Source organism: Dipodomys merriami, unplaced genomic scaffold (assembly GCF_024711535.1).
Source record: "Dipodomys merriami isolate MVZ:Mamm:240054 unplaced genomic scaffold, mDipMer1.0.p SCAF_175, whole genome shotgun sequence".
NCBI lineage: Eukaryota > Metazoa > Chordata > Mammalia > Rodentia > Heteromyidae > Dipodomys > Dipodomys merriami.
In genome coordinates this window covers 2228005-2254989 of record NW_027203104.1, presented here as the reverse complement: position 1 = coordinate 2254989, position 26985 = coordinate 2228005, and the positions used below count along the sequence as shown (strand labels likewise).

Below are 26985 nucleotides of genomic sequence, written 5' to 3'. Positions count from 1 at the left end.
GTCACCTTTTCGGTCTGTTCTTGCTCTATTCCTTGATCCTCAGATCTTGGCTTCCTGAGTATGTAGGCTTCCAGGCAAAATCCATCAATCCCTTGCAGGCACAAACCACCAGCACATATATGGTTTTTTCCTTTTATGGCTGTTGCCATACAAAATAAGATGAATATTCAAATACCATAAAGCATGTCCCAATCTTTTGTACCATACATATATTCTAATTATATATTAACTATATATATTACAGAATGTATATATAATATATATAGATCATTTTAGCTGGGAACAAGCACAAATACACACACATACATATATGAGAAAACTGCACATGTCTGTGGCTTGACATCATTAGCAGAGAAACCATGGCCATTAATATTCCATACAAAAAATTAAAGTACTTTATGTTTACAGGTATGCACCTATATTTGTATATGAATATGTAAACATATATACACACACGCATATATATACACTTGCACACTCATGTATATATTATATGGTATATATTGATATATTATATATGGCATGTATGCAAATGAGGCAGCGCCTTACTATGTACCCTATGTGGCTCTCAAATAGGTGAAAATCCTGTCTTCCTTTATTTTGTTTTGAATTATAAGCCTGCCGAAACACACCTAGCTTATTAACTTTATGTCAGATGAATACACTGCTGTGCTCAAATCATATGAGTTTCTCATTATTAAAGATGGATAATCGTTAGAGGAACTAAGAAATGAACTAACTTCACAACCTTATCATATTAACCTATTTTTCTGTTTCTAAGAGGATTCCTTAAAAGTGTGCATAATTACAAAATGAAGTTCAATTACTACAATGGTATTGATTTCTGTACATCAGTCAAACATGCAAAAGTTAGCATTTGATCTCATTGCCTAGGTGCTTTTCCTGAGTTTCTTTGCTTAAGGCTAGTCCTCTACCACTTGAGCCACATATCTATTACTTATGACCTTTATGGTGGTTAATTGGAGATAAGACTCTGCTGTTCATTTTGCCCAGGCAAGCCTCAAAGTTTGGTCTTCATATTTCAGAATTGCAGGTATGAGTGGCCTGAGCCCAGCATCTTTACATATTGTTATTTACATGCCTTCACTTATTTCTGGTGCTGAATAAGGTTTGTTTGCTTTTTCTGCTGGTCCTGGGGCTTGAACTCAGGGCCGAGGTGCTGTCCCTGAACTTTTTTGCTCAAGACTAGTATCACTTGAGCCACATGTTCACTTCAGGCCTTTGGGTGGTGAATTGGAAATAGGAATTTCAATGACTTCTGTAGCTGGGCTGGTTTTGAACTATGATCCTAAGATCTCAGCCTCCTCAGTAGACAGGAGTACAAATGTAAACCACAGGTGCCCAGCTGCTTCATAAGTGTTCTGAATCAGTGTTTCTGAATACTTTACACTGATCAACAGTTTTCATCAGGTGGGTTTCAGACACTCTTCAGGGTGAAAGGGAGAACAAAGCTGTGAGGGGGAACTAAGAATATTGCTCAGGTGCTAATGTAGCAGAGAAACTATTCTTGGTGAGATGAATTGTGCTTTTATTTACAATCAATGAAATTCCTTCACTTTTAGTCTCCTTCTTTGTAAGAATCTTCACCTCTTGGGTTTTCAATTCCAAATAATTTGAATAAGCTTACTGCTATCACTTCTTTGTGGACTTGATCATACAATAAATGAGTTTCCTCTTTTATGTGCCTGTATTTAAGGGTCTGATATGGGTCTGTGTTCTGTTGCACCATGTCTGCTCCTGAGATGAGCTGCTTAGTAGAGCCAATGATTGTGGAAAAGGTCTGATAAATTGCAAGTTGCTATGGAGGATTATGGGTGGATGCCAGTGACTGGATGAAGTTTACAAACAAGACCACACTAAAGCTACCAGCACAACTATATTTATTGCAGCCTTATTGACCATAGCTAAGATATGGAACCAACCCAGATGCCCCTCAGTAGATGAATGGATCAAGAAAATGTGGTATATATACACTATGGAATCTATGCCTCCATCAGAAAGAATGACATTGCCCCATTTGTTAGGAAATGGAAAAACTTGGAAACAAATTTCTTTATATGTATGCACCCATGTTTGTATATAAATATATAAACATATTCACACATGCATATATATACATTTGCACACTCATGTATATATTATATGGTATATATTAACATATATTTTATATATACAAATGAAGCAGTCTCGCAATGTAGCCTATGTTGCTCTCAAAGAGGTGAAAATCCTGTCTTCCTTCACTATGTTTTGAATTATAAACCTGCTAAAACATACCTAGCTTACTCTATTTAATTCAGAGGAATTCACTACTGTGCTCAAATCAAATGAGTTCCTAATTATTAAGGAAGGAAAATGTTTCGAGGAACTACTAAATGAACTAGCTTCACAACCCTATCAAAGAAAGTTATCTTTCTGTTTTAAGAGGATTCCTTAAAAGTGTGCATTATTACAAAATGAAGTTCAATTACTACAATGGTATTGATTCCTGTACATCAGTCAAACATGCAAATGTTAGTACTTGATCTCATTTCCTAGGTGCTGTTCTTGATCTTCTTTGCTTAAGGCTAGTCCTGTACCACTTGAGCCACATATCTTTTACTTATGACCTTTATGGTGGTTAATTGGGGAGAAGAGTCCCCTGTTCATTTTGCCCAGGCAAGCTTCAAAGATTGATCTTCAGCTTTCAGAATTGCAAGCATGAGCAGCCTAAGCCCCGCAGCTTTACATATTGGTATTTACATGCCTTGAGTTATTTCTGCTACTGAATAAGGGCTTCGATGTTTGTTTGCGTTTTTGCTGGTCCTGGGGCTTGAACTCAGGGCCTAGGTGCTGTCCCTACACTTGATTGCTCATGACTAGTACTGTATCACTTGAGCCACATGTTCCCCTTCAAGCCATTGGGTGAATTGGAAATAGTAATTTCAATGACTTTTGCAGCTGGGCTGGTTTTGAAATATGATCCTAAGATGTCAGCCTTCTGAGTAGATAGGAGTACATGTGTGAACCACAGGTGCCCAGCTGCTTCATAAGTGTGCTGAGACCTCTTAAAATCAGCCAAATACTTTACACTGACCCAACAGTTTTCCTCAGGTGAGTTTCAGACACTCCTCAGGGTTAAAGGGAGAAAAAAGCTGAGTTGGGAACTAGGAATATTCTCAGGTGCTAATGTGTCAGAAACTATTCATGGGGAGATGAATGTGTTTTTCTTTTATTAAGGAGGTGCCATGGACTGGCTCTGTCGGGACGACGGAGGACACCTAGTGGAGGTAACTGGAATAGGTGGGGAGATGGCCAACAGACAATTCACACAAGAGGAGTGAATGCTGAATGTGATTTACTGCAGAGGATAACAAGCTTTTATAGAAAATATCTCCATGAGACAGGGCAAAAGGTTACACAATCTTGCTGCAAGTCTTCGTTCTTGGGTGGTCATCAGCTGCTCGCCTGATCTTGTTTTTTGCATGATGAGCTATGACGATAGGCAGTTGTTTTTGGCTTTACCTCTATTTTTAAGAAATACAGTTGTTTCGAGATGTTTATCACCTATTAACCATTAACCAGAGCATATGGGCAAGGTGCTGGACAGAAAGGCATGAACTCTAGTACTCTATTGTTACTTTTGTTTAGTTTTGTACTTTATGCGTTTCAAATCTTTTCTAAGCAATTATTCTTCTTTGCCATTTTTTAGAGGGTCCCCAATTTGTGGCCCAAAATCATGATATTCAGTATACTTAGTTAAATCTGGCCATATATCTAATTCAAGCTCATAGTGTCTTCTCTGTAACCCTTTCACATAATCGTTTCCTCTTCTCCATAGAGGCCTTAACTGTCTCATAAGATCTTTCTTGTTCCTTTTTTGATAGTATGCACCAAGGAGGCCTAGATCTAGCAAGTCTCTCAGTAAATGCAAGAGAGTAATAGGAAGTTCTTTCTCCTAAGTAGTTTTCCCAACCGTTGCCATCCTTATCATATACACCTGTAAAAGGCTATGGATCTGGGGGAAGTCTCTGTGGTCCTCTAAATAATGGAGGATTCCACTATTTTCCTCTGATAACCCATTGCCACCTTCCATCTACCAACCTTTTAGGAATCTTATTTAGCTTTTGGTCTAAATATTCCTCTACATCTTTCTTATCTACAGGATATCTATATGAGTCTATTGTCTATGCTCCAGGATTAAAGGGAAGTCTCCAATAGCCATACACTCTTTCTGCTCTAGCCATGCCTACTGCTTCTTGTAAATTTCTTACAAACAATTCCTTTTGCTGAAGTGACGTCATGAAACCTCCCAATACTTTTATATTTACTTATGACTTGTCTAATAGCCTCCATAAGAGGGACTTTCAGGGTAGCACTTAACTCTGGTGAGCTAGTCATGTTCTCAGGACACTCATCAGATGTTGGAGTCGTCAACACTTCCAAGAAAGAGCCCTGAATGAGGGAAAGTTGAGCATGAGTAAGTAGAACAAGCAACAGGAGCAGTAAAAGATTAATAGGCACTCCTATTCAGCGAAAAAAAGAAAAACAGGAACATATCTTTCCCAGGGCCTTGCCAGCCTTTTTAGGAGGTAGGCCTCTTTGAAGCCCCATTCTCTGAGGTAGACTTCTGTGAAGTCCTATTCTCAGGGGTAGGCTTCTGTGAAGTCCCATTCTCAGAGGTAGGCTACTGTGGAGTCCCATTCTCAGATCTAAAAGCAGGTGTTCCATGCTAAGCAGACTCCACAGAAGTAGGCGTGGCAACAAGGGTATTTTTTTTTATTTTTTTTGGTTCGGTCGTGGGACTGAACTCTGGGCCTGGGCGCTGTCCCTCAGCTCTTCAACTCAAGGCTAGTGCTCTATCACTTCAACCACAGTGCCACTTCTGGCTTTTTCCTTTTTGCTTATATGGTGCTGGGGAATCAAACCCAGGGCCTCATGCATGTAAGGCAAGCGCTCTACAAGTGAGCCACCTTCCCAGCCCTGCTTTTATTTTCAATCAATGAAATTCCTTCACTTTTAGTCCTCTTCTTTGTAAGAGTCTTCATTTCCTGGGTTTTCAATTCCAAATAATTTAAATAACCTTAATGCTATCCCTCCTTTGAGGACTTGATCATATAGTAAAGGAGTTTCCTCCTTTATGTGCCTGTATTTAGGTCCTGATATGGGTCTGTGTTCTGTTGCACCATGACTGCACCTGAGATGAGCTGGTTAGTAGAGCCAATGATTGTGGAAAACATCTGACATAATGAATAGTGCTGTGGAGGGTTATGGATGGATTCAGGTGACTGGATGAATTTGTAGTGACATATATGTATATTTACATACATAGATATGCATACCCACACACACACAATGTAATCACCCTGGTGAGCTGCTGATGAATGCGTCCCTTGTAATCTGTCACTCAAAGCCAAGAGGTTCACATTTATGAACCATTGGGACATTCTCAAGTATGTCTCTAAAGTCCTCATAAGCTGTTGCTATGGAGACATGTTCATGTGGGGCTTCTGAATTCTGTTTTTACACATGGGATTGTGGAATGTTAAGTGTATATTCTTTTTTGTTTTCTTTAGCTCCAAGAATGGGACTCAAAGCCAGTACATGATACTTTGCTCACTTACTAATGCTCTAACAACTAAGCCATACCTCTATCCCTTAAAGTATGTATTTTGTCTATTCTGTTGTGAAAGACTATATGAATATATGACAAATACTACCAGCTCTATAAAAATTATAGAACTGTTCATTTCCAGGGGTGAAGAGACTGATGTTTTAGAAGGTATTCTAGGTTTACAGAAAAATTTGAAAATTGTTTCCCACAAGAAATCTGAATGGATTCTATGTCACTTTTATTGAATTTCACCACATAAAATAAGTATTTACTAAATCAACTTTATTACTCATCTATAATTCTCAAATATTTCTCATTTTTAAACATTACAAAATTCCATTAAATCACTCAATTTCTTTATAGATTCTATGAAACTACTTATTTTCCTAATTTATAACATTTCAGTTTTACTTACATAAGTTTTGTAAACACCTTTGAAGAAAGTAGACTGCTTCCCAACGATAGGATTCATGATACTAAATACAACAACCTCAAAATTAGAGATGTGGCACAAAGGGTAGAGTGCTAAGCTTGAGAATAAAAGCCAAAGGGAAGTAAAGGGCCATGAGTTCAAATGAAACTAACAGCAAAATAAAAGGAAAAAGGTAAATATCATCCTAGAATTTCATGAAACAGGAAATTAGACATAATCATCTTCTTGTAGATCTCCCAATAGAGAATGTTAGAAATGGAACTTGAGAAATTTTAGAAGATGGACATTTAGGGAAGAATGACTGAGAGTACTTAGAACTTTTTTGAAAAACTTTCTACATGTTTTACATTGCTATGATTTCTCATGTGTGTGTGTGTTAAATGATGAACCCTGAGCTGTGACTTCTGGTTGAAGAATTCCACATTTCTACCTTGATAAGGTTTGTATCCTGTGTGGGTTCTCTATTGCAAACTGACTTCTCTTCCAAATGAAAGACTTTCCCTACTTGTTACATACTAGAGATTTCTCATTTGGGTGAATTTTCTTATATGCTAGGCTGTGGCCTCCTGTGGACGGTTCTTTCCACATTTGTTGCAGTCATAAGGCTTCTCTCTTGTGTTGTGCTCTCTGATGAAAAATAAGGGTTGACTTCTGTGTGAAACTCTTTCCACAGCTGTTACATTCCTAAAGTTTTACTCCTGTGTGTTCTCCGATGGACAGTAAGGTTTCCCCTGTGGCTGAATGACTTTCCACACAGGTCACATTCAAAAGGTTTCTCTCCTGTGTGTGTTCTCTGATGGTCAGAAAGGTATACCTTCCTGGTGAAAGACTTTCCACAGCTGTTACATTCATAAGGTTTCTCTCCTGTGTGCATTATCTGATGGATGTTAAGTGCTGCCTTCCACCTGAAAGACTTTCCACACTCCATACATTCATAAGGTTTCTCTCCTGTGTGTATTATCTGATGTGATTTAAGGATCGACTTCCGGATGAAAGACTTTCCACACCAGCTACATCCATAAGGTTTTTCTCCTGTGTGTTTTCTCTCATGGACAGTAAGGCCGATTTTCTTGGTGAAAGACTTTCCACACCTCCTACATTCATAAGGTCTCTGTCCTGTATGTGTTGCCTGATGGGCAGTAAGTTGTGACTTCATGGCGAAAGACTTTCTACACACATTACATTCATAAGGTTTCTCTCCCGTGTGTATTGTCTCATGGATAGTAAGGCATGTTTTCCGGGCAAAAACCTTTCCACACCTGCTACATTCATAAGGTCTCTCTCCTGTATGTGTTGTCTGATGGATCCTAAGGTTTCCTTTCTGGGTGAAAGACTTTCTACACACATTACACTGATAAGGTTTCTCTCCTGTGTGTGTTGTCTGATGGATTTTAATTTGTGCCTTCTGGGTGAAAGACTTTCCACATATATTACATTTGTATGGTTTCTCTCCTGTGTGTGTTGTCTGATGGACATTAAGGGTTGTCTTCTGGGTGAAAGACTTCCCACATTTGTTACATTCATAAGGTTTCTCTCCTGTGTGTGTTCTCTGATGGACAGTAAGGTATGCCTTCAAGTGAAAAGATTTTCCACACTTGTTACATTCATAAAGTGTCTTTCTTGTGTGAATTTTCTGATGAAAAGTAAGGTTTGCCTTCCGGATGAAGGACTTTCCACACACATTACATTCATAAGGTTTCTCTCTTGTGTGTGTTGTCTGATGGACAGTAAGGTGTGCCTTCTGGATGAAAGACTTTCCACACACATTACATTCATAAGGTTTATCTCCTATGTGTATTCTGTGATGATATGTAAGTTTTGACTTCCGCATGAAAGACTTTCCACACAGGTTACATTCATAAGGTTTCTCACCTGTGTGTGTTCGCTCGTGAGCAGTAAGGTTTGTCTTCTGGGTGAAAGACTTCCCACACTGGATACATTCATAAGGCTTCTCTCCTGTGTGTGTTTTCTGATGGACAGTGAGGTATGACTTCAGGCTGAATGACTTTCCACACAGGTTACATTCATAAGGTTTCTCTCCTGTGTGTGTTGTCCGATGGACAGTGAGGTGTGCCTTCTGGCTGAAAGACTTTCCACACACATTACATTCATGAGGTTTCTCTCCTGTGTGTGTTAGCTGATGGACAGTAAGCTGTGCCTTCCGAGTGAAAGACTTTCCACACAGGTTACATTCATAAGGTTTCTCTCCCGTGTGTGTTGTCAGATGGACATTAAGGGTTGTCTTTCGGCTGAAAGACTTTCCACACACATTACATTCATAAGGTTTCTCTCCTGTGTGTTTTGTCAGATGGACAGTAAGGTGTGCCTTCCGGCTGAAAGACTTTCTACACACATTACATTCATAAGGTTTCTCTCCTGTGTGTGTTCTCTGATGGACAGTAAGGTATGTCTTCCGGGTGAAAGAATGTCCACATTGGTTAGATTCTTTAACTACAGGAGATACTCCAGGACTATAAGCAGCACATATCCCATTAGACTCGCCATGGAGAAGCATGTTCTGACACTGCCTGAACTCCTCTGTCCTTATCCCTAAGGAGTTCCCATTATTCCTAATCAGCTCTGACTTAGGTTTTGATCTCAAATTAAAAGTTGTTATTAATTTCACATTTTTCTCCCCTGTGTTAATATTCATGACTCCGACTTCAGACAGACAATCATAGGGATTCTCCTGACAGGTCTTAGTCCTGTACTCCTTTTCTTGGACATCTACAATGAGATATAGAAAGACAGACAAAAACAGAAATGAGACCTCAAGATTCCTTAATGTAACAGTAAAGGCATTTCCGTGCATCCTAACTGTTACGAGATTTTAAAAGATCAAAGCAGGAACTCTTTGATGCAGAATATAAGCTTTTCTCTGTAATGTATTAGTTAAGAAAGTAGCACTGACATTTTACAATGGTAAATAATGTTTTTCTGTTTCAGTTTTTCTCAAGGAATTAATTACTCAAATGATTCATCTACACACTATTAGTTATAAGCTGAGTACTAAACATTTGCCTTTAATACCCTCGAGGTTTGGTCCTAAGCGAATAGCTATTATTTTTCTTTTAATTTGTGGAAATAATTTATACATTTTGCTGCTTTGCTTCTCAACCATTAGGTGAGGAACAGAAATACTGTCTAGATTTAGGGACCATTAGGGTGTTTGATACATCCCTTGGCCTTTCCGCTAAGCATGGAAGGTTCCTGAGAGTAAGGATTTATACCTCCATCTCTTCAGTTCTAACTTCTCACTAAGAATTACTTTAGGGATTGGTGGCATTTTTAAAATTGGTTTCCCTCACCCTTAGTCAAATTCTCATCAAATTTCCTTTTCTAACACTCCTGCTCCTTCACAACCATTAAAGACCAAAGATACTGCAGCTCACCACCCAGGTAGTCATCCCCTATGAACCAAAAGCTTTGCTTCTGAATCTCACTCACTTCCACCAACACCAAGAAGCAATTTTCCTCTTCACAGGATAGCAGTCCTGGCATACTCCTCATTTCCTCATACCTGCATAGGCCTTGTTTCAATGAAAATGAGACCTCATTTTCAACATTTCTCATTTCCTTTTTCTGTTTAAGAATGATTTCTACAAAGAAAAAGAAAATTGCTCACTTTAACTATACTGGGACAGCCAAATCAGTTTGTCTCCATGTAAATTCTTGATTGTCATGTCCTGAAGACAAAGGATCACCTAGTTCTCTGCCACACATGACTCAGGGAACTAGGAACATTATTGCTCAGTACAGCTCATTAAACTTACCAAGTGTACTCTGGCTACAAAACTACCATGCAAGATGCTTTATCTCACCTGTGAGATTTTTGTCTGAGGCTTCTCTTATCCATGGTTCTGACCCTTGCTCCAGCTTGGCAATCAATTTAGGTTTAGGAACACAGTGTCCTGTTATTAACAAGTAGAGAAGAACTATTGGTAGGATGGGTCATCATTACTGTAAGGTCTTAGACATCATGTTCACAAACTTGCTCCTAAACCTTGTTTCTCATTTCTTATCCACTCCCTTGTTGATATTCCCCAGCTTTCAACTTATTTTGCCAATTGTGTGCCTTGAACTCAGCTCTTTTGCTCAAAGCTAGCATTCTGCTAGTTTCAGTCCCAGCTACATTTGTAGATTGTGAGGAGATTTGGAGATAAAAGCCTCATGGTCACTTTTCTGCAGTTGCAGGCTTCAAACCAACATCCTCACATTTCTGCCTCCAGAGAAGCTAAGATTACAGGTGTTAGCCACTGCACCCAGGATCAGGGTTGATTACAAATAACCACTTTCAACTAGTGATTTTCAGATCATACTTCAAATAGTGATGTACTTTCTATTCTAGACTATATTTGCACGTACAGAAATCAACCCAAGTTTAGGATGACAGTCTTCTTTGTATTAGTGGAATGCAGTTTAGATTTTGGGTCCAAGTGCTGATTGGGTTTCTTGATGAATGGGAATAAAATTGTCTCCAATTACATAATGAAGTGGAAAAAATGGACAGGAATTTTATATTCCCACGGAGTGGAATCATCACCCGAAACAACATAAATATTTATATATCTACTTAAAAAAGAAAACAGCCTTTGATCTCGCATGTTCAAATGACTTTTGCTCACCTAAAGACAAGAGGTTGCTGTAGGTCTCCAGCATTACATCTCTATGCAGGGTCCTCTGAGCATGATCCAAGTCTTGCCACTCCTCCCAGCTGAAGTCCACAGCCACATCATCAAATGACACCAGCTTCTGTAATGGCACATTTGAATCAAGTAATTAGCCCAAGTCAGGAAGGTCTGTGGGACTCATCCCCAATTAATCACCAGGAGAAAAGCAGAACTGGTGCTATGGCTCATGTGGTAGAGCACTAGCCTTGAGGGGAAGAATTCAGGGACAGTGCTCAGGTCCAGAAATCAAACCTCACAACCAACCAACAGACACGCATGCACACACACACACACACACACACACACACACACACGGTATCTCATAAGCAATTACAACACATTTAGGACATCACAAGGAATACATAGCACCTTACTGATTCATGAAAAGTAAGTGTCTACATAAATGTTAAAGGCAGTAACAGTACTTAAAACGTCACTAATGATGGATTGGCCCTTATAAGATCTGATTTACTTCCCATATATAAATATCCTATGTTAACTATTTTGTAGTTTCAGTGCTAAATACTGAATTATGGTCATAGATACCCTGATATTTCTTTCCTATGTAAAAAAGAACTGCTAGAAGGAAGTTTTGTGAACTTGGCCTACCTTCTACAATCCACAATATAGTTGCGAGGGGCATACCATGTTCCCTGACTACATTTTCATTTAAATATGCCTTCATGGAAGGATGGAGGATGGATAGAGACTTAAGGAACATTCAAGATGACAAAAAACGAAAAATAGGACCACGACAAGCAAGACAGAGAAAAATTAGAAGAGGGATGTGATCTAATGATACAGAAGACAAATTTACAAGTTGGAAGGAAATAAGAGTGCTAATTTGCCTGCAGAGGCTAAGAGGAGAGGTTTTGAACTCCCACACTGAACCCTATTACAAATGATGAATGGCCAAGCCAGCCATGCTTGGCAATAGCAGAGGTGAATGCTCACTAACACACAAAAGGGAAATATATATGTGAGAAATTGAAAGAAAATAACATTCAATTCACAATCCATTGGGCAGAGGAACTCTACTAAAAATGTAGATTGAAGATATGGTCAGGGAAAGAGAGTTGATTAATTACACATCTGCATTTTGAGACTGTTACAAGAGAAGTGCTTCAAGAGAAGAGCAAAAGGAGTCCACATATATATACAGGTAGGACAAAAAAACTAAAATGGTAAATGTGTAAGTAAGTATAAAGGAATATATTGGTCATATATTTTATGTAATATTTCTGCAATAGTTTGTTGAAATAAAACTTATAGTACCATATTCATGATTCACAAGGCATGAATATCCAATATATAAACTCATCACTTTATTTAAAGAAATGTATGTAGATTACTCATATGCATCAATAAATATTGCAATTACCAGGCAAATCAGAAGGCCTCAGTCCAACGAATTAATTGTACCAAAATAGAGGGTACTAGATTTAGGGCTGGAAATGTGGCTTACTCCAGAGTGCTAGTCTAGAATGCACGGGTTCAATTATTCAGTGCCATGTGAACAGAAAAACTAGAAATAAGGAAAACGATTGAAGACACTTTAAAACAAATCTACAAATAATTCCTTGAAATATACAAAGATCAGTATCAATAGTCAGGAGAAGAATTCAAATCAAAATTCTACAGAAATAACTACTTTATATATGTTACTATGGGCAGTTTTAAATAAAAACAACAAATATCCTTCCAAAGTCTAACAAAGGCTGGAAAGGATGTGAATTCAATTTGAACCTTGTTGCATGTCTGGCAGGAATGTAAAACAATCAAAGATGGTATGGACAGAGCTAAAAAGAACTAAATAGAGAATTACATAGGAATATGGTCCAGCACTTCTATTTCTAGATTTGTACCCAGCAGAAGAGAAAGCAGAGATAAGAAGTAGTATTAGAGAATCACTTCAGAGCAAATACTGACAAGAACCAAAAGACAGACACAGGTAAAAGAATAAACAGACATTGAAAAGCAAGACAAGTTTGCTACATTTTATAGCAGGGTTGATCTTTGAATACATTAAGCTAAGTAAAATACACCAGTCATAAAAGCACAGCCATGGTATGATTTCCCTTACTGAGCTTTCAAGGATCAACAAAGTCATAGAGCCAAAAAGTAAGATGGTTCCAGAGACTGGGGTAGAGAGGAAAAGGAGCTGCCTATTAATGATTATACAGCTTCAGACATGGAAAATGAAACATGCTGTACATGGATGGAAGAGATGGCTGCAGAACAACGCAGCCATATGAACTATCAGTGAACTCTGAATTGAAAATGGGTAATGTAGCCACACAGGATGGAACATACCTAAACACCCTGACCTTGGGAAATTCAAAAAGGATGACCAGCCAGGCTAGCTTCCATAACAATTTCAAGAGCATGCTGGACTACATATCAAGACCTGTCTTCAAAAGGAATAGGGAATGATTTGTATTGACAAAGCTCATAAAATTCACAAACTTTATAGACCATGACAATGACAATTTGCCTTGAAGGTGAAAATGTGTTTTTGACTTCTACTAAGCATCTCTGTTCCACAATACTGTGACATATGTGAAATTTTAATAATCACTTTCTCTCAATGTAAACAACAAAAAAAGAAAATTCAGAGAAGGGGTGGTTTAGGAGCAATGGGTGACAGACATCTTCTATTCACATATTGTTTTGTAGAATGGCAACTTCTTTGTACAACTACTTAAACCTAATAATAAAATAAATTGTTTGAAAAAAGGAATATGGAAAAATCAAATTTTAGACTCTCTGAATAGGATCAGAGATATAGGTGCCATGTGTGTCTATTTTCCAGTTAAAATAACAAATTAAAATTTAAGAACAAACGTTAAGCCACATTTTAGCTGGAAACATACAGCTACAAATAGCATTAGTAACAAACACACATAGACCAAAAATGCAAAGTATTCCTTTTTTTTTTTTTTTTAATCGGTTGTGTGGCTTGAACTCTAGGCTTGGGCACTCTCCCTCAGGTCTTCAACTAAAGCCTAATGCTCCACCACTTGATCCACTGTGCCACTTCCGGTGTTCTGAGTGATTTATTGGAGATAAGTGTCTCATGGACTTTCCTGTCCAGGCTGGCTTTGAACCAGGATCCTCAGCTCTCAGCCTCCTGAGTAGCTAGGATGACAGGTGTGGGCCACCGGAGCCTGAACAAAAATGCAAATTACTCTAATCTGTGCATCTTAATTTTAGTTTTTGTATATCTTTTCACTGACTATTTTTCAAGTGTATCTCATATTGCTGAAAATACTGCACAGATGGGTTACAATTACATGGGCAAGATAATGAATACATTTCTTATCAAGCATTGTAGCCTCCTCCTTTGTTTCCCCTTCCCATCCCTTCCCAGCCTCCCCTGGCGCCCCCACACAATCCTCCCCCGCACCAAATCTGAAAAGTTTGTCTAAAACTTTCTTCAATTTTTAACTTAAAAAATTGTTTTGTATTAACTTTTTTTTCCCCTCCTCTTATAATTTTTATTTTAGGGGTATAAGTTTGTGTGCTTTTTTTTCTTTAAATAAAATTTTTTTTGTTTAGCTCTACTGACCTTTTGATCCTTTTTTTCTTTCATTCCCATTCTTTTCACCTTTTCTTCTCTTTCATTTTTCTTTGCGTGACAATTGCTCTTCTGCTTATCCTGATATACCCTTAGTCGATTACTAGACCTAATACCCCATTGTGTACAACTTAATCCAGAAATTTATGACTGAATTCAAAACCTCTTAGACTTGAATTCCTTAATAGCAGTACTCTTTATACCTATATAATATTTTAAGCTTTTTAAAAACATTTTTTCATGTCTCTTTAGCCCTCCACTTCTATCATTCTATCCACCTTCTTCTTGGAAATTATGTTTTTAAATTTGAAGTCAGTGTTTCACTGTTTAATTTTTAATTTTTATTTTCCTGTTTTTTCTTGTCTCTTTGTTTCTTTCTCTTTCTCCTTTTTTAAGCTCTCTTACTTTCATTCTATCCAATCTATTTCCCACTTTGAGATTAGGACTTAGTTAATTCTAGCTCTGCCTTTCCACATCCCTCTATTCCTATTTTTACCCACATCTCTCAATAAACCTAATAATTTCTGGTTTGTCAAATTCTTCTTTGCGCTTCTTAGCCCATGAATACACAGTTGTTTGATGTTGAATAGTATATCTGTTGAACTAGATTGTATCTGCAGACTTTTGACTGTGCAACTACAGACTTTGGATGATGCTGGCCTTAAGATAGTGTTCTAGCATAAAACTGGAGTTACTTTCATCTCTAATGGGCAGAGCAAGCCGGAAAAACACAAGAAAAATGGCAAGTCCAGGCATCTCAACTCCCACTAAGGATAATCAGCTGACAGACCAGATAATGAATAATCCAGAGGGGAGTTCCCAAATAGCTCTACAAACACTGCTTGTAAACATTGTAAATGAAAAGACTGAAAACCTGCAAAGGACTCTGTGAGCATGATACGGAGAGAGAGGAGACAAACCAAAGGTTAATACAGGAATATCATGAACGTGAGGAAGCTACTGAAAAATTGATACAGGAATTGGTTGAACACCTTGAGAACACTCAAAGAGAAATAAAGGAATCCATGAGCTGGCAGAGATCAGTCAAAGGGAAAGAGGAATGGCGTGAGCAGGCTGAGAACACTCAAGGAGAACTACAGGAATTGGATGAACTTGAGGAAGCTAAGCAAAGAGTAATACAGGAATTGAGAGATAAGGATGAGCATACACAAAGATCACTAAATGCATTCATGGAATCCATTAACAGAGAACTGAAAGAAGTAAAGGAGACCACAACGGGAATGCTGAATGGAACCCAACAGAAGGAATGATAGCCCACAGAAACCATAACCAATCACCTAAGTGATTTGTGAATAAACAATACCAAATTAAGGAAGTCCAGTGCTTCATACACGATCTAAAACAAAGTTCCAACAAAGAATTTGAAGCCATCAAAGCTGACAATTAGAAGGAAAAGAAATAAAAAAACAAAGTAGAAAAATCTTGACAGTAGGTTAGACCATTCAGAAGATCAAATCTTAGGGACTGAAGACAACCTAGATATTACAGAGAAAGAACATATAACCATCCAAGACAAATCTAAGAAATATGATAGATCTATTCAACACTTGGAAGACACCATCAGAAGGCCCAATTGGAGGAGAATAGGTGTAGAGGAGAACCTAGAGACAGTAGTTAATGGTCTAGAAAATTTGTTTAACAGGATCCTAGCAGAGAACTCCCAAACATGCAAAAAGATAGGCCTATTCAGATACAAGAAGCAAACGGCCCCCATAAACAGGCTGCAGTTGCAATCCTAATACCAGGTAAAATAGACTTCAAAGTAAGATTTGTGAGAAGAGATAACGAAGGTTGCTACATACTAATTAAGGGATCTGTCCTTCAGGAGGATATTACAATTCTAAATATCTATTCACCAAACAACGGAGCACCCAAATTTATCCAAGAAACACTACTTTCCCTCAAATCCCACATAGATTCAAAGACAGTAATTGTTGGGCACTTTAACACACCACTCTCCCCACTGGATAGATCAACTCGGCAAAAACTCAACAGGGAAACCTAACAGATCCTAACAACTGCATAGATCAACTAGATTTAACAGACATCTACCAAATATTTCACGCAACAGCATCAGAATACATGTTTTCCTCAGAAGCACATAGAACATTTTCCAAAATAGACCACATTTTAGACCACAAAGCAAACTTGTCCAAATTCAGAAACATTGAAGTAATACCTTGCATTCTCTTAGACCAGAAGGGAATAAAATCAGAACTCCACACCAAAAGCAACCAAAGAAAGTCCTGTAATACATGGAGGCTGAACAACACACTGCTGAATCACGAGTGGGTCACGGAAGAGATTAGAAAGAACATTCAAATATTCATGATATTCAACCAAAATGAACACACAAATTACCAGCTCCTCTGGGACACAGCAAAGGTAGTACGCAGGGGCAAGTTTAGAGATCTGAGTTCCTACATCAACAAATTGCAGAGATCTGAAATCAACAATTTAATGAGACATCTGAGTCTCCTTGTAAAAGAGCAGCAAGATAAACCCCAATCCAGTAGACAGAAAGAAATAATAAAAATTAAATCAGAATTACATGAATTACAATCCAAATAAAGTATAGAAAGAATCAACAAAACAAAGAGTTGGTTCTTCTAAAAAATTAACAATATTAACAGACCCTTAGCAAATCTTCTTAGAAAAAGAAGAGAACACACCCAAATAAATAAACTCAGAGATGAGAATGGAAACATCACCACAGAAACAACCAAGATTCAGAACATTACAAAGGAATACTTCTTAAACATTTATGATAAGTTTGAGAACTTGGCAGAAATGGACCTTTTCCTAGCAAATATTGACTTGTCGAAACTAAACCAAGATGAGTTAAACCATCTAAACAGGCCCATAACAAGCATTAAAATAGAAACATCTAAGAAAAGTCCAGGACCAGATGGTTTTACAGCGGAATTCTACAAGGCCTTCTAAGCAGAGCTCACACCAATACTCCTCCAACTCTTCAATGAAATTCAAAGAGAAAGTTCACTACCGAACTCACCCAATGAAGCCCTCATAACCCTCATCTCAAAACGAGGCAGGGACTCATCAAAGAAAGAGAACTTAGAGACCCATTTCCTTGATGAACATTGATTCAAAACTTCTGAACAAAATTTTGGCCAACTGACTTCAACAATTCATCCAAAAAATCATACAACACAATGAAATAGGATTCCTTTCAGGGTTGCAAAGCTGGTTCAATATATGCAAATCAACTAATATAATTCATCACATCAACAGGAGCAAGAATAAGAACCACATGGTTATCTAAATAGATGCAGAAAAAGCATTGGACAAGATCCAACACCCCTTTATGATGAAGGTTGTGTAAAAATTAGGAATCCATGGAACATTCCTCAATACAATAAGGCTGTATATGACAAACCTACAGCCAGCATTATACTCAATGGTGAAAAACGAAAGCCATTTCCTCAACTCAGGAACGAGACAAGGATGTCCACTATTTGCACTTATCTTCAATCTAGTATTAGAATGCCTAGCTACTGCAATAAGACAAGATGCAAACATAAAGGGGATTCAAATAGGGAAAGAAGAAATAAAACTCTCCCTCTTTGCAGATGACATGATCTTATATTTAAAGAATCCCACAAACTGCACTCCCAAATTACTCAAGTTGATTCAAAAGTTAGGTGAAGTATCAGGGTATAAAATTAACCCTCAAAAACCAATGGCTTTTTTGTATGCCAACAATGAGAAAAGTGTGGCTGAATTTAGGAAAGCAACTCTATTCGTAATAGCCCCCCAAAAATAAAATACCTAGGAATTAACTTAACCAAAGAAGTGAAGGGCCTCTATGATGAAAACTGAAAAACTTGAAAAAGGAAATCAAAACAGAACTTAGAAAGTGGCAAAAACTCCCATGCTCCTGGATTGGAAAGATCAACATGGTGAAAATGGCAATACTTCCCAAGGCGATCTACAAATTCAATGCGATACCAATAAGTATTTCAACTTCCTTCTTCAAGGAAATAGAAGAGGCAATCCAAAAATCCGTATGCAACAATAAAAGACCCCGATAGCAAAAATGATCCTCAATGGAAAGAACACAGCTGGAGGAATAACAATACCAAATTTCAAACTCTTCTACAATGCTATAGTAATCACAACATCTTCTTACTGGCACAAGAACAGACTTCAGGACCAATGGAATAGATTGAAAATCCAGAAATGAACCTACAGACCTATAGCCATTTAATCTTGGATAAGGGAGCAAAAAAAGAAAAAAAAAGAATGGAAGAAAGACAGCCTCTTCAGTAAATGGTGCTGGCAAAATTGGTTAACTACTTGTAGAAAACTAAAGCTAGATCCTTATATACCACCCTGCACCAGAAGCAATTCCAAATGAATCAAAGCCCGCAGTGTCAAGGCAGACACTCTATAAACCATACAGGATGGAATAGGAGAAACCATAAGTCTCCATGGCATAGGCCAAAATTTAAAAATAGAAATCCAGAAACAAAAAAATCATAGAAAGGTTGGATAAATGGGATTGCATGAAATTGCAGCACTTCTGCATGGCAAAGGCCATAGCTAGCAAGATCAATATAAAGCACAGGGATAGGAAGAAGATCTTCACTAGCCATACAATGGATAAGAATCTCATATCTAAAATATACCTGGAGCTCAAAAAATTAAATCCTCCAACAACAAATCTTCATAGAAACAACTGCCCAATAAATAAGTGGGCTAAAACTTAAAGAGAAACTTCTCTGAAGAGGAAAGAAGGATGGCCAATAGACACATGAAGAAATGCTCAACTTCTCTAGACATAAAAGAAATGCAAATCAGGGGCTGGCAACATAACTCAGTGGTAAAGCGCTTGCCTTGCATGCCTGATGACCTGGGTTCAATTCTTCAGCACCACATAAGCAAAAGAAAAAAGTCAGAAGTGGTGCTTTGGCTCAAGTGGTAGAGCACTAGCCTTGAGCTGAAGAGCTGAGGGACAGTTCAGGCCCCACGACCTGACCGCAGAAAAAAAAAAAAAGAAATGTAAATGAAAACAACATTGAGATACTACCTCACCCCAGTTAGAATGGCAAAAATCAAGAACTCTAATTAAACAACATATGCTGGAGGGGATGGGGACAGAAGGGAACATTACTGCATTAGTGGTGGGAGTGTAAAGTTGTTCAACCACTTTGGAAAGCAGTATGGAGGTTCCTGAAAGAACTCCACATAGAGCTCCCCTATGACCCAACAATCCCACTTTGGGGCATTTACCCAAATGTTCACAAACAAGACCACACTAAAACTACCCTCACGACTATGTTTCTTGCAGCCTTATTTACCATAGCTAAGATATGGAACCAACCCAGATGCCCCTCAGTAGATTATGGATCAAGAAAATGTGGTAAACATGGGTGAGGAGAGGATGGAAAGGGATGAGAAGGAGAAACAAAGGAGAAGGCTATAATGCTTGATAAGAAATGTACCCATTATCTTGCCCATGTAATTGTAACCCCTCTGTACAGTATTTTCACACACACCAAAAAAGAATAACATAGGAAAGGTCTCTCACAAACTCTGTTTGGCTCTAAATGTAATATTAATAGAGATTTTTAATTTTTTTTTTTTGATGTACTCATGGTAACCTTCCTTATGTGAACCCAAATGAAGATGCTTAGTTGAAGGAATTCGGGGCACAACTGGCAGTGAGCTTTAGGACCCCTACTTCCTCCCTATCTCTCTGTCTGTGCTTTTGTGTTTTTCTAATTTTCTTTAGCTCTGGACTCTTCATAGAAGTACCTCGGCTTACATTTAGCAACATGTTTCCTTCATAATGGGTAAAAACATGTTAATTCTAAGAGTCATGTCAATAAAGGAAAAGTGATCAGTAAGAAAAACTAGTTCTAGTAGGGCACTGGTGACTCACGCCTGGAATCCTAGCTACTGAGGAGGCTGAGATCTGAGGATCACGCTTTAAAGCCAGCTCAGACAGAGAAGTCCCTTAGACGCATAGCTCTAATAAACAACCACAAAACTGGACGAGGGACTGTGACTCAAGTGGTAGAGTACTCGCCTTGAGCTGAAGAAGTGAGAGACAGTACCCAGGTCCAAGAATTCAAGCCCTACAATGGACAAAAAAACAAAGAAAACAGAAATACTAGCTCCCAGATACAGCATTTGAAGCAAAGAAAAAAGCAAGAGACAGATGGAGGGAGGAGGGTCTGAGAGAAACAATGAGAAAGAGAGAGAGAAAAACAGATGAAATCAAAGAGAAGAGAGAAAGAAAGCTAGAGAGCAAGAAACAGAGAATGAATAGACAAAATACAGACAAAAATCTAGTCAGGAGTTCTTTGAGAAACATGGAGGGATTTCTAGAAAGGATATACACTATATAATGAAATATAGCCTAAGTTTCAAGTAGAAAAAACCTATGAAGCAGTCGAAGAACTAGTAATTTAAGTACACATATATTACTCAGTACACTTCAATAGTTGAAGGTATATGTGACTACAGTTTTCAGAAAGTATAGTAAAAATTTCATTAGGACAGTTTAATGTTATTCATGGGGATGTGATCTCTGACCAGTTGCTTCCATGAGCAGTCACCTCCTCGGTGTCAGTGAATCCCTTAACAAGTTTGACTACTACTAACAACATCAGAACAACTAGAAACAAACTGAAGTAATCTACTCATTTTAGCCAGAATGTCAGACTAATAATGTGCAAAACCTACAAGCCATCTTTATCTGATTTAGGAGCATGTTCCTCAAGTTGAATCTATTTTTCTGTTTTTCAATCTTGTCCACTATTAGGTTCAAAAAATGGAATGTAAAACAGAGAAAGCAAAAGCAACTTACCACAGATCCTTTCATTCTTTCTTGCTGTTGACAATGGACAGAAGATTCTGGAAGCATGGCTGGGAGAAAAGGCAAATGAGGTAGTCAGGAAAGAATCTGTGTGATTTTGCCCCAGGTTTTCCTGCTTATAACATTACCCATGGGCCGGAAAAGCATAAAGCCTTCTTATGGGAGAACAAGTATGGTTTATGTCTGAAGTAGTGCATTAATCAAACATTCCAGTAAAGATGAAGCCATAGTTGATTAATTGGTAGATAGATAGAATAAAAGCAATTCATTTCTAGGTGAAGATACATTCCGTATTCCTAAAAACTAATACCCCACAAAAATAATTGAAAAATAAAAACATACCACATTTCATTAAAACTAGTTTTTACTGAAATATACTTAGGGATGCAAGAGCTATTTTTTCCTTCAACGCAAAGGGATCCTAGCACTCCACTGGGCATTTGTACTCCACCTCATTCATTTCCAGATTCTCACACCAGGGAAATCATGTATAGTATAGCTCAGTATTTTTCACAAAGGGTATACAGGAAGGACATATGCAATGCATGTTTCTAGTGCTATAATGTTGGAAATGGCACATTTCCTTATATCCAAATACTCAGAGCACCCTTATGCCAGGACTTTCAATTTGCCATTTAAGCTACTTTGGCCAAATGGACATCACTGAAGATCTTATGTCAGTAATGCTCACTTTCCTGAACAGTCATATGAAGAACCTTGGCCATAATGCTGAAGGTACAGGGCCTAATAAGATGAACATAAAATACTGGGTCATAGGAGAGACACAATTCCAATCAACCATCCTCAGGGAAGGATTTAGAAGATTAAAGTCTTATCTGTGATTTAAACAATATTAACACAAAATAGCAAGTTGAGGGCACCCCAAAATGTAGATCCATAAAAGTTAAATCGGTATGGGAATTGTTTGGTACTTGTAGGTTGCTTTCTTACACAGGAAATGCTGTTATCCACAGATCATTTGTTTCTTTGCACAATTATGTAGAATTGCATTTAAATTATATTATTAGATTATATTTAACTTAATTTTCTATATTATTAAATGATTTATCAAGTGTTTGGGAATGCATGTTGAGGCAGTCTCTCTCATTTTAAGTAATGTAAAATAGCCTCATTAGCATATGGAGAAGTTGCTGTTTCTCAGAAACAAATATAGTGCAGAATATCCCTAACATTTTAAAGTTGCAGAAGCCATAGGATATGAAGAGGATAAAAATAGGATCAATATGTATCTATATGATATTTTAAAGGACTGTTTATGATTCACTGACTTCAAATGCCAAAAAGAATTTTCTATGTAAAATAATACTTCTTTGAGCAGATTTTAACACAACGGATAACACAAGCTAAATCTTCAGGACAGGTTATATCTATGCATCATATATCCTTGAGCAATATACATTACCTCCAACTTTTTTCTATATATTTTTCATAGAAGTCCAAGTTTCTAGATCAACACTTCCTGAACGGCCAGAAAAAACTTAACATGTTACAAGTAGCTTCAGGAAATCCACTGATGAGACATCTGGATTAAGTCTGAGGGATCCCATACTAGAAATTAGAGTGGGAAGAGGTTGAATCAATCAGTGGGAATAGGATTAGGGATCTAGTACATAGAGAGACACTTTCAGATGTGACATTTATCCCTCCAGCCCAAACCACAGTCTCATGCCCCCTCTGATTACTAGGCTTCGGCTTAATCCTCAGGCCAGATGCGGTCCCCTCCTGAAAGAGGGTCTAAACCTTCCAACAGAACCAAGTGATTTGAGAAGAGTTGGCGGGAAGAGTATCACGTCAATCTTGTGCTCTGGGAAGGAGATTCCACAAGCTGGATCCAAACACGTGTGAACTCCAGCCCAGAGTGCTAAGAAGGCTGCCAAGCAGGGGCAGAGCAGAGACACCTCTAGCAGAAACAACACAGAAGCCCAAAAGGCAACTGCCATGGAAGGAGACTCAACCCTGGCACACACTTCACAAGGTCACGACAACCGTTTCCGTGCTCAGCTTACAGCTGGGCAAAGTGAATCAGGTGGCGTGGGTGCCGGCAGCATCTCTCAGTCGTGGCGTTCACACGCACAGCTCCCGGCTCTCCTAGTCTGGAGAGCCGCCCAGCTTGCTCTTGGGGTTCAGGGAGCCAGTGTCTGGCTTCTGGAGGCTCGCGGGCCAATGGCAGCACAAACACCCGAACCCCAAACAAATCACCAAGCCCAGACAGGAGGCACACGTGGGGCTGACTCCGGTCCTGCACCCAGCTTGCCGTTCATACCTGAAATCGGATCCGCAGCCTGAGATTCCTTGAGGTTACAGCACCCAAGGTCCCCTGAAGAGCGGCTGGGCGCCTGCCTCGGGGCTTGGACCTCGGGAAAGCAACACCGAACTTCCCAGAACTTCTAGCAGAGGGGGAAAAGGAAAGAACCCGGAATTACCGGAAAGAAAAAAATCAACAGTGGGTGGGGAGACGCATGTGCAGAAAGAACTTCCCGCCCCCTGCCCCAAACCATCTGGTTCCAAGGTCTGTGCCTCAACGAAGACTACAATTCCCACAATGCACGGCGCACAGAGCCACCTGGACCTGGTTGGGATTGGCCCTGGGATTCTGACCAGTACCACACCTCAGGTCCCAGAATTGCATGGAGGTCTGCAGATCTTGCTCTCTTGGCAGTGGGAGCAAAGGCGAGTTTCTTCCTGAAAATTATTGTGTGGCTCCTGAAATATTCAACGACTAACCCGAAGATGGAAATGTGTTAGGAGCATTGCATAAGTTGGCTTTTTAATTCTTAGTTCTAATCATGCAATTGAGGTGATGAGACTGCGTTGTTATTTTCAGTTTTGTTCAGCTCTTATGTTCTCCTGAATATAAATTACATCTCCGTTTTGCCTTCAGTTTTTTAATATCTCTCGTCTCACTTTAAAATGGTATTCGCAGCCCCTAACATTTTCCACTGCTGTAATGTAGACGTTGAAATAAAATAGGTAGATAGGCAGCATAATCCTTTTCTCAATTTAGATTTCTCAAAATCAATTTCCCTGAAACTCCCAAATTCCACCTATGAAAGCTTAAGGAGTTTTTGGTTGTTTGTTTCTGAATTTTGTCTTTCCGCTTAGACATTTTTATTTTCTTTTCCTTTTTTTGGTGTTGGTCCTGTGGCTTGAACTCAGACCTTGGGCACCATCTGTGAGTTTTTTTCTGTGCTCCATTTACCAGTTCTTTAATAGTTTCTTCAGCTAATTTGTGACACGTTCCCTCACAGGGCTTTCTTAGACCATGGATCATCACCTCCCTTGCTCTTCAAAGAGATGGTGTTTTGGGGGATCAGGAAGAGTGTGGGTTTGGGTAGAAGAGTGAAGTTTAGGGTAGGTCTGTTTTGATGTGAAGTTTAACCATTTCCCCCATCCAGTCTGTTCTTGTGTTTCAATCTTTGTTTTGAATTCCTATCTCTTCTGTGATCCTAAATGTTCCTTCCTCTTGGTAACTCAAGGCTGCATACCTAGGAAACCTCAGACTGGTCTTCCCAGAACTTATCCATTAGACTGTGGAATACATCTGTTGTCTCCTTCCCTCATATGTGAGATCCTATTCGTGTCTCTTAAAGGTTTACTGTGATATTTGCTGAACCTGTTCATTGGTTCCGGCAAGGTTTAGGGAGGGAAACTTTCGTGCCTACTATTCAGTCCTCCAGTGTGTGGGTTCTCCAGGACTCTTCAGTGGACCTCAGTTATTCCTCATGAAAGTGGAGATCATAGAACATAGATGGGTATATAGACTTCAAAGAAGCGCACATATAAAAATATACAGAAAAACCCAATAAATATATTCTGTAAAAGTCAATAGGTTCAGAGGGAAGGAGAAAAGGATGAAGTAAAAACTGGAGTGATTCCAAGACTAGGTTTGACGTGTACTTTTCATTGTTCAAGATTACATTTCTCATCAATTTCTCTTTTATTCTCTTTCTTTTTTTCCTTTATTTTCCTTTACCATTCCTAGGACTTCAACTCAGGGCCTAGGCACTGTCTGTGAGCTGCTTTAGTTCAAGACTAGCACCTTACTATTTTAAGTCATAGTAGTGCTTTCTGCTTTTTCTGTGGATGTGGTACTGAGGAATTGAACCCAGGGCTTCATGCATGCTAAGCAAGCACCCTAACTCTAGCCACAGTCCCAACCCATATATGTATTTTTCATTTCTTTAAAGCAGTATAAATAGTCTTGACTTCCTACATTAAATTAAAATTGTTCATTGCTCACATATATGTCCAATTATTTTTATACAAATATTATATCCTGTTAGTGCATTGTATTCCACTAGTGACTATAATAACTTTCAGTGTATCCTTGTGATTTTCTAATTAAAAATAATATCAGCTTTGGGAGTCAGTGGCTGCTACCTGTCATCCTAGCTACTCAGCAGTCTGACTTCAGAGCCTTGGTCTTGGAAGACAGCCTGGGCATGGAAGTATATGGGAGCCTTATTGCCAGTTAACCATCAGAAAGCCAGAAGTAGAGCTGCAGCTCTAGTGGTAGAGCTCTAGCATTGAGTGAAAACGCACAGAGACAGCACATAGTCCCTGAGTTAAAGCCCCAGGATGGCACAAATAGAAAGTTAATGTTACCTGCACATAAAGATAATAACACCCCTTCTATGTGAAGTCTTTTGAGGAACCTCCATACTGCTTTCCAAAGTGGTTGAACAAGTTTACATTCCCACCAACAATGAAGTAAGGTTCCTTTCTGTCCACATCCCCTCCAGCATCTGTTGTTGTTAGAGTTCTTGATTTTTGCCGTTCTAACTGGAGTGAGGTGATATCTCAATGTTGTTTTGATTTGCATTTCTTTTATGGCTAGGGATGTTGAACATTTCTTCATTTGTCTATTGGCCATCCTTCTTTCTTCTTCAGAGAAGTTTCTCTTTAAGTCTTTCGCCCACTTATTTATTGGGCAGTTGTTTCTTTGAGGATTTGTTGTTGGGTGGTTTAATTTTTTGAGTTCCAAGTATATTTTAGATATGAGACCCTTGTCCGTTGTATGGCTAGTAAAGATCTTCTCCCAATCCGTGGGCTTTCTATTGGTCTTGCTAGCTATGTCATTTTCCCTGCAGAAGCTCTGCAACTTTATGCAATCCCATTTGTCCAACCTTTCTTTGATTTGTTGTGTTTCCGGGTCTCTATTCAGAAAATTTTGGCCTGAGCCACGGAGACCTAGGGTTTCTCCTATTCTATCCTGTAATGTTTTCAGAGTGTCTGCTTTGAGTTCAAGGTCTTTGATCCATTTGGAGTTGATTCTGGTGCAGGGTGATATATAAGGATCTAGCTTAAGTTTTCTACATGTAGTTAACCAATTTTGCCAGCACCATTTACTGAAGAGGTTGTCTTTCTTCCATTCTATTGTTTTAGCTCCCTTATCGAAGATTAGATGGCTATAGGTCTGTACGTTCATTTCTGGGTTTTCAATTCTATTCCATTGGTCCTGAGGTCTGTTCTTATGCCAATACCAAGCTGTTTTGATTACTATGGCTTTATAGTAGAGTTTGAAATTTGGTATTGATATTCCTCCAGCAGTGTTTTTTCCATTGAGGAGCGTTTTTGCTATTTGGGGTCTTTTATTGTTCCATATGAATTTTTGGATTGCCTCTTCTATTTCCTTGAAGAATGAGGTTGGAGTTTTGATAGGTATTGCATTGAATTTGTAGATAGCCTTGGGAAGTATTGCCATTTTCACAATGTTAATCTTTCCAATCCAGGAGCATGGGAGTTTTTGCCATTTTTTAAGTTTTGTGTTGACTTCCTTTTTTAAGATTTTAACGTTTTCATCATAGA

At 38.6% G+C, this 26985-nt stretch overlaps 1 protein-coding gene across 1 annotated transcript; it reads right to left on the bottom strand.

Annotated features, from left to right (window-relative positions):
* Positions 1-6005: 6005 nt before the first annotated feature.
* LOC138829679 (zinc finger protein 268-like) lies at positions 6006-8767 on the bottom strand. The gene has a single exon (XM_070026152.1). It carries the CDS (start codon positions 8695-8697, stop codon positions 6721-6723), a length of 1977 nt encoding a protein of 658 aa, XP_069882253.1. The 5' UTR covers positions 8698-8767; the 3' UTR covers positions 6006-6720.
* Between the last annotated feature and the right edge of the window lie 18218 nt (positions 8768-26985).